General features: G+C 47.1%; 1 protein-coding gene across 1 annotated transcript in view; it reads right to left on the reverse strand.

The window, feature by feature from the left end:
* The window catches only part of MOB2 (MOB kinase activator 2), a 111278-nt gene extending 106485 nt beyond the window's left edge, over window positions 1–4793 (reverse strand). Inside the window, exon 1 of the mRNA XM_050336001.1 lies at window positions 4588–4793. Within this exon, the coding sequence (XP_050191958.1) occupies window positions 4588–4604 (17 nt within the window). The 5' untranslated portion in view covers window positions 4605–4793. The remainder of the gene's footprint in view (window positions 1–4587) is intronic.
* Between the last annotated feature and the right edge of the window lie 4379 nt (window positions 4794–9172).

Consider the following 9172-nt stretch of genomic DNA (forward strand, 5'->3'; position numbering starts at 1 on the left):
TCAAAGTAGGGAAAATGGCATGTGAAGCCAAGAATCTGCAGGGAATGTAACGTAAGGGAAACACCTGTTGTGAGGTCAGTTAAAAACCAGAATAAATATACCCACTGTGCAAGCTGTGAAAGGTGAGAGGTTGCAGCAGTTTCTAGAGAAAAGACTGCCTTATAAAGGCAGGAGACTTTCTTCACTGAAGATGACTAAAGAGAAGAAAGGGGAAAGCATTCCTCATGGTTACAGCAGCTGAAGAACTTCCAGTGTTACTCCTTTCTTCCTTTTAACAGAAATATTTGCTTTTTAATGGTAGCCAGAATAAAAATCATTAGCTAGTTCTTCTATAAAGGTCTGCTAGGCAAAGGCAGGTTCAAATGTATTATGCACAAGCCAAGCTGACAGGTAAGTATGCTGCATGATTGCTCACTGTTCCCACTACGAGGTGCACTCCTTAAAATTAATGGACTTGATGATCTCTATAGGTCCCTTCCAACTTGACATATTCCATGATAATGCACCCCATTCAAAAACAACAAAAGTTTAGTCTAACAGGTGACAATTAGCATACAGGATTTTTACTGACTCAGAACTAGAACACTGGTGTGCTTTTTCCACATCTAGTCCTAAGCTGCTCTACCTCAAGGTTAGGACTTCTCTACATAACAGTATTACTCATATTTCACCATACCCTATCTTGAACTGGACAGTGTCTTCAGGCCTCATGAGGAAATTCCTTAAAGATCCTCCCATAAATGCAGAACGGAAGACAACAAAACAGCAGTATGTGCTACTTTTCTTCTAGCATTCAAAATTACTGCAGGGATAAGGTAGTAAAATCCTATATCCAAATTAAGTGAAAAAATTGCCAGCGGTAATTGAAGTCCCTGAAGGGTACAGAAGGGCCTGAGAAAGAGGAGTGGACACTGCAGCTGAGAAGCAGGGGATTTTTTATTTGTGAGAAAGCTTCCGTTTCCATAAGTTAATGGCATTCCTTCTAACCTCTCACTTGAACACCTCTGAGCACAAGAAAAACTATGTACCTTCAAGAAATGAAATGTTACCTTTAAACTCTTCAATAAGGATTATTTTTTGTCAAATGTATATCAGTATTCTCTCTGCATTAGAGGTCTGTGTTATTCCAGGATCAGCGTAAGCATCTTACTTTCAATAAGCATAGTCTATTAACCTACTAAACTACAAAGTTTATAGTACAGATGTAGCCCAAATTATCATTGCATTTAACAGGTAGTTGTTGGTAAAATACTTTGTTTCTCTCTTCCCTTTTTACATAACAGTTCACAAAAAATACTACAGTACTCAATCCTCCTCTATTATGAAAAAAGGCACTACAGCATCAGACATCACCGTTAAAGACTAAAAATAACTGACACCATGTCAGGTTTACTAGCACCATTAATGTTTTACTCCTTTTCAACTATGAATTTTAAAACAAGTTAAAAAGGCAAGTTTCATAACTGAAGGAACAATGCCTGTCTTTGTTACTGCTTTGAACTTCAAGAGCAGATCAATGCTATTTGTAACACAAAAGTTTGGAATTGCTTCCAAAGAGGGAAATATAGATCTCTGGGAGGTGTTGGTGAGCAGAGCAATTAAGCAACTCTGATCTCTAGTCAAAATTGCACTGAAAATGTATCCTATGCAAAACAAAAAAGCTCAAAATGGTCTTTTTTTTTTTTTTTTAATGGAGAGAATGTACTGAAGAAACCATAGTCTTTCACCAGTATCAGTATTAATGCCGCATTCAGTTGAAGGGTAAAAGATACTAATCAACCACAGAAAAGACACTGGCTTTACTTTCATGCTGAACTAAGCACTGTAACAGGCCAGCAGCTCATTCTTTTCAGCTTTCTTCCTTCGGACTTGACTGGATTTTGAAGCACTTGACTGAACAGAAGGCAGCACCCAGCGAAATTCTGCTGTGTGACCACGTAAGCCTGTAGCTGTTGTTAATCCGTAATAAATTCACTATTGTTTGTAAGATTCAGCTTCCGGTTTTTTTTTGTATATTAAGCTCTCCGAGGCGATCAGAGACACTTGGGCTGCTGCCCTATGTGGTATGCTTAGAACTTACCCTTCCCCCCGCCTTTCCAAGAGGCCACAAGCGGAGGGGAAGACCAGTGAGGAATAAAGCAGACCTCGCTCTAAGTCGTCTATCGGATAAATGCAACACGAGCTCGAAGGGTGGAGATCTAGAACAGAAGCAACTGTTACTGCTGCCTAATATAACACACTTGCACTTGAAGGATAATTTCTCAGTAATACAAAGTTAAAACACAGAGTCTCACACCAAAGGTAAAGGCAGCACAATGGATAACGTGAGACATACAAGACGGGTATGGAAAGTGCATGAAGAGCTGAAACTGCAGACCAGCACGTTACCAAAGCACTTAAGGAATAAGGAAGATCACAGTGGTTTTATTAGTGGTGACACTTACTCAGGAAAGAGCAACACCACTAAGAAACAGACCAACACAATTTGCCTGCCAGAGGCATTGACAGAAAACGGTGTGTTACTGGGAGAGAGACCTGTTCTCCTATTTTCTGCAGGTTTTTCTTCAGCCCTGCCCTTCTCACACCAGAGACCCAAACAGCTGAAGTTTCCACTGCGAGAAAGGCTGAGTGAGTGACATTCCCCAAACTTCTGCCCGGGCAGACAAATGTCCTCAGTTTCTTTCTCAAACAGCAAGAAGGATGTTTCCATGTACATCCCTAGTTGCTAACAGCAGCTCTAATTTGGACAGAATAAGAAAGGGTCCCTCGGGCTTTCCAGCCTTTCCCCCTTCAAAATATCAATGCTCACTCTTCCTGCCATAATAATACACAAACACCGGTCCCTGTAGAACTCCCAAGGTTTTAAAGGAGAAAACATTAAGAGCATCAGTGGGACAATACTGGGTTTGGTCAGGCGAGAAACATATCAGGAAATAGCTGAGAATAAGCAAGTAATGCACAAATGACTCAGGATCCATTGCCATTACAATGGGGAAAACAGGCAAGTCTTTTTCCACATATGGAGGGACCCACCCACCCTGGGAAAAAAGTGCAGAACAAATGCCAGTTTTTTTATAGGAACTCCAAAAAGCTCAAAATACTTTTCACAAGAAAACCATCATAACATACTGAGAGTTTGGCTAAAGTAAACCTTGATTCTTCTCTGCTTTACAACATAATTCATGCAAAATAAGTACAGCTCTTGTAGTGAGGTGCTTTGATTCTTGCCTAAGTCCTGTGTTTGATGCCTTTTTGTAATTACAGTGATACTTTTTGACACTCCGGCGTTTACTTTTACAAAGTCACCATAAGTGACTACCTGTACTTTAAGGCTGTTAGGAAAATAATCAAAACAAGCTCATCATTTCTGTTTTCACTGAGATCATCTAATAACAGAGCACAGCTCTCTGACTTACAAGACACAAGGCTTTGCAGTACATGGCACGTAGACCCCTTCACATGCCACAAATACTGCACTTCCTCGGCTCAGCCTGCTGGAGAAAAACCCAGCCATCAGTAATCTACCCCTCAGATACTCAGCATTCCCTTCTTCAGAGTGAGCGAGGGGTCAGACCCACAGAAAACATAAACTGGGATTGACAACTGGCTCAAGAGTCAGACACATGCAGCGTGAAGGTAAGTAACAAGTGCTGCACTTCCACCAGCAAACAGACCAGCTGCAGAAAAAGGGCAACACACACACACGAGTGATCTTTCTAAATACACCACATCCAGCAACTGCAACAAAATAGTTCACATGGTATTCCAGGCACGTCAGCGTTAGAAAAGGAGGTAACCTAGATGGCAAAGATCACATTCAGGAGCCGGATCGAACTGCTGTAAAGAGGAAAATAAGGGCAGCAAGTTATCACTGCAACATTGGTTTTGCTGAAGCATAAACCTACTGCTCATGCGATTTTGAAGCATTGTTATTCACAGTTCACCTGAGTGCAGGTCGCCAGCACAATTCATGCAAGAAGTAACCGAGAATATCTTGCTTGGGATACTGGTAGCATATCAGGTCACTCCCATCAACTGCACCTCCCTCTCCTGCACTGTGGTTTCCAGACCTGAAACCAGCAGCAAAGAGCTTTCTACCTTCTGTCTGTGTGTAATTAGCACTATTAATCCCAGGCTATCCGAGCCCCCTGGCGTGGCTCTGATTTGGCGTTAATCTCTGCCGAGGTCTCCTCTTCCTCCCCACAGAAAGCCATTTAAACCTTGGCACGCCGCTCGCTTTAAAGTGATGTTCTGTCGCAGAGGGATTAGCCCCGCACCGCGCGGGTGGGGAGCACGGCGAGCTGCCACACCTGGCCCGCCCGTGCCCGCAGAAAAAGGAACGAAAAGTTACTTTTCCGGAGAGCCACGGCTCGGGACGAGGCGAGGGCTCCCGCGCAGCCCTTCCTGCCCCCGGGCGCAGGCGGCGGCACCCGGAGACGCCCGGCTCCGAGCTCCGGCCGCCCTGCCGGCCCCGCCGGCACCAACTCATGAGTCATCTGCGCCGCCCGCGGGGCTCGGGCCGCCCGGGAGCGGGGCCGCCACGGCGCGGAGAGCTCCGCAGGGAGCGGCGGGGGGGGCCCCACTCACCCCATGAGCCAGTCCATGGCTGGGTCCCGCCGCGCCGGGGAGCTCCCGCGGCCGCCGACTCGCTGCTCACCGCCCGCTCATGTGGGCCGGGGCGGCCGCGGGCTCCTGCCGCGCTGGGTGTGCCCGCGGGTGCCCTCCCGGCCGGTCCGTCTGTCGGTCGGTCTGTCGGTCCCTCCCCGGGCGCGGGCGGGGCGGCCCCGGGTGCCCCCCCGGGCGGACACTCGCGCACCGCCGCGCGCCGCCGGAAGTAAACACACCGAGCGCCGCAACCCGGACGCGGCCCCGCCATGCCCGCCCTCCCTCCCCGCGCCGGGCACGCCGGGAGTTGTAGTCCGGGCGCGGCCGGCGGCGCTGAGCGGACCGAGGGCAGCGGGACTCCCGAGGGCTTCCCGGGCCGGGGACTCCCGGCGTCACTCGTCCCCCTGTGTCACTCATCCCCCGTGTCACTCATCCCCCCGTGTCACTCGTCCCCCGGTGTCACTCGTCCCCCTCCGCGGGGGGTTCGGTGTCCGCGCCTCCGTGACTCAGTTCTCCCTGAGGGCAGCGCTCGTGAGGTCACACCCCAAGGCAGAAGGTGTTAAATTGGAGAAGGTACTGAGAGCCTGCCTGGGGCTCCCACAGGGCCGTCCTGCACGGAGACCGCTGTCCTGTCGTGCCTTCGGCATCCCAAGGTTGTCCCGGAGCCTCGGCAGTGAGACACGGGCTGGACGCCTCCCTCAGCAGCCTTGTCCCTTCTGCTGCAGAACCACAGAAACGATTAAGGTGGAAAATGCTTCTGAGATCATCGAGTCCAACCTGTGACCAAACACCACCCTGTCAACCAGACCACGGCACTCAGTGCCACGTCCAGTGTTTCCTTAAGCAACTCCAGGGACGGTGACTCCACCACCTCCCTAGGCAGCCCATTGCAATGTCTAATCACTCTTTCTGTGAATAAATACCTCCTAATGTCCAACCTAAACCTCCCCTGGCACAGCTTGAGACTATGTCCTCTTGTCCTGTCTCTGCACGTTTTGCTACAGAATCTCCTCTTTGACTCAAAATCCTTCCATTCTCTTTTCCTCTAGCTGCAAAAATGACCAGACAGCTACTAGAGGGACAATACTTATTCCCAGACAGCCCAACACTGCACCTCTTCGAGATTTAAACAACCCCAGTTGTTTCAAAGCTAAATCATATCCATATAGATCACTGAGGTGCAGCGTTTCCAGAGGCTCTGTGAGACCAATGTCCTCCTGATCGACTTCCCAGATCAGCAGCACTTGCTCGGGTGGGGATGTTTGCAGAGGCAGAGCCGAGCTGATTGCATGCTTTGGGCAGTGTATTAATTATGTGTTATGGGAGAGTAATGGTTACTTCACTGGACCCCCTCCGGTCACCAGCTTTCAGAGGGAAGGACCTTCTTTCAGAGGCTGTTTGAGCCATCACCTTCCTCCCCTGCCCTGCTTTCTCTGCCCTGTGGTGCTCTGCATATGAGTGTCCCCAGGTCCCCTCATCCTGCAGGCACCCACCTGTAGCCACGCTTGTTCAGGGAGGGTGAGTCAGTCCCTGCCACCACACTGACTGCGATGATGATAGTTCCAACAAAGCAGAGTTATCCTGGGGCTGGTACTGTGCTGCAAGTAGGTATCAGGCTCTGATTTAACAAGAATGTGTCTTGGTCGGGGTTATTTTGTATCTCTCTGTCTTAAGGAAAAGCCATAGAGCTATTTTGTATTAAAAACATATTGCGCTGTAGTTTTTGGAACAGACCTTCCTCTGTAATCTGCTCGGGATCGCTTTGCACAATATGTAACTGCTTTATTTTGCCATTCTCCTATAACTAAACTACAGCCTGAGAATTATCTGGCTATATGGTAGTGTAGTATAAGAAATGGAAGGCCATAACTTGAAAATGTATATTGTCTGTGTTCAAATGGAGCATTTATCTTTAATACCTTCATTTTATCTTTTAATGATTTATATTTATATATATATATTTATATATATTTTAATTGTTCTTTGCATTTAGAAAATGTAACGGAGAAAAGTGGTCTTGCAGCAAAATCCCATATACTTTACTGAGCGGCTGGGACAAGGATATTTTGCAATGTTTAAAATAGCAGATCAAACCACCTGCAGAAAATAATTATCCTTTATGCAGACACTTGATCCAGTCATTGTCTGGAAACATTTGAGAACAGATGTCCCTTATCTGAATTATGTTTTCTTGTTGCCTGTTGTTAGGAGTATTTTTAGCAGGGTGTTTGAGGATGAGCTCTATCCAAATTTACTGTGGGATGCATTGTACCAGGAGTAGGGTGTTTAGTCATATGGCACATGTTTTAAAGGAGAGATGACTTCTGATACGATGGGTTTGTCATGTCAGATTAGCTGTTTTCCTCCTGATTGTATCAAGGAAAATATACAGCAACCGGCACTAGGAGAATTACTGGTGAAAAAAAGCTCAAACAAGGAACATCTATTTCATTAATCTTTTGTATCACACTTTCCAATGGCACAAGGCATTTATCTATATCTCACCTAAGGTGATTATTTTTTATTTTTTTTTCATTGACATTACACTTACTGGTTTTTTTTTCTTCTCCCCTCAGCCACTGGAAACAGCAGAAGTCCCTCTGGCAGACCAAGCATTTCACATTCATCCTGGTTCAGTCAGGTCCCTCTGTGAGCAGCTCTGAAGAGCAAAGGATGTGCCAGTCCCAGAGCAATCTTCAGTAGTAGTCCTGCAGCTCCACTTCTCTTTCTAAACCCTCTATAAAGTGCATCACAGCAATCATTCATTTGACAAGAGGAAGCCTGGCAGGCTGTGGGGCTCCTTTGTGCTAAGCCCTATGTACATGCATAAAGAGAGGGTGCTCCTGGTTCAGGGCAACAGGCTTTTGAGGCCCTGTAGGACATTAATATAAGGTGCTTAACAAGAGACAGTCCTTGGCATACAGATGTGTTAGGAAGTGCAGAGGATCGGGGAGGTTTATAATGCCTGACATTGGAGGGGTTTGCATCGACTCTTCCCTGGATTACTGTCCCACAGCTTACTTGTGTCTAACAAGATTTAAAATGCAAGGCTATTGACAGACAGTCTAGGCAGAATGTGCACCCTGTGGGCTTGTGGGATCTGGACTGTAGGGCTTTTGGCCTGTGGTGCATTCACTTGTTCCTCTCATCCTTGTTCTACCACCCATATCCCCTAGCCTGGTTGGTACAAGAGGAGCCATAAAAGTGCATACCCTGCTCCTCCTGGCCTCCAGGCATAGAGTGGCTTTGTTCCCAGTGTTCCTTAACAGCACCACAGCTCTTCAGAAACTGATGGGAGGCTGGAGGGGATCTACACAGACCAGACCACAGGAGTTGGGACAGACAAACATTCTCATATGAGGATTTGGCAGCCCTATAAAGTTCTGCAGAGCTCAGTGTAAAAGCCAAGGTACAAGATAGCATGGACCTGAGTCCTACCTATGAGAGGGCTCTGTTATGTCCCATAACCCCTGAAGAAAGACACTGCAGTACCAAAACTGGCTCAGCACTAGCTGAGGACTGCCTTGGAATTGCAAGTGTGAACGTTTACTTCCTTATTTTTCTCCCACAGTTCTCATGACTAGATCTGTGCAAAACAGGATGTCTGACAGCTGCACAGACGTCTGCCATATATACCTGATTTTCATCTTGGCTTTAGTCGGCTCGCTTTGCCTGTCTCATGATAAAGCAGTGCCGCAGAGGGCAAGCGGCTATGAGGAAGTAATCAAGGCACCAGTCTCTCTGCAGCTCTGTCCCTTTACTGCTTCTGATTTAATTGTCATTACCTCCTGCAGTGGCAGAAGTGCAATGCACAGGTGGGCAAACACTGCATTGCATGGCCGAGCTCTAAGGAGTGGGAGTGAACTTTGCTCCCTTATTGGCTTTATGGCATCAGAAGCACCTGTCCCTCCCTCACCACTGAATATTCGTATGGGGCCAGGCAGCCTCATATCTGATACCTTGACATCAACTTTGCATGTTTCTTCTTCGCTCCTTGTGGTAGTGCCAAAGGAATGGAGGAAAGAAAGCATTGCTCAGGGCTGTATGAGTTTTCCGTCTCTTGATTTGAGGCAGTGTCATTCCCATGGAACTCATCTTACCCTGTGCAGCTGAGAGGCCTCAGCAGGAAGAGATGTGAACCCCTTTGCTGAGCTGAGGCATTTCCAGTGGGTGGCAGAGAAGCAGAGCAGGTGATGGCTGCCCTGACACAGAAGGGGTGTGACATTTTCCAGCAAGTTGCAAATCTGCTGCTCTGATCTGGGTCTTCAGCAACAGGAGGAGATACACCCTATGCAGTGTAACTCCAGGAGATGTGGCAGACTGGTGGGCTTGGGATCAAATTGGTTCTATTTGTGAAGCTCTGAATGTAGCACTGGCTCTTTAAGTCAAAAACATCCACATACTCTTCCCTGAGACAAAACGTCTTTGTCCCTGTGCATGAAACATATTACGGTTCAAATTCCTGCAGAGCCATTAGAAAAACCAAAGTGCATGAGTCTGACAGCGTGGGCCTGCCTGCAACCATGAATGTGATTATTAATCATGCTGGATATTAATAACAGCATCT

This window comes from Myiozetetes cayanensis, unplaced genomic scaffold (genome assembly GCF_022539395.1).
Source record: "Myiozetetes cayanensis isolate MyiCay16 unplaced genomic scaffold, myiCay2020 scf6-25, whole genome shotgun sequence".
In the NCBI taxonomy this organism is placed as follows: Eukaryota; Metazoa; Chordata; class Aves; order Passeriformes; family Tyrannidae; genus Myiozetetes; species Myiozetetes cayanensis.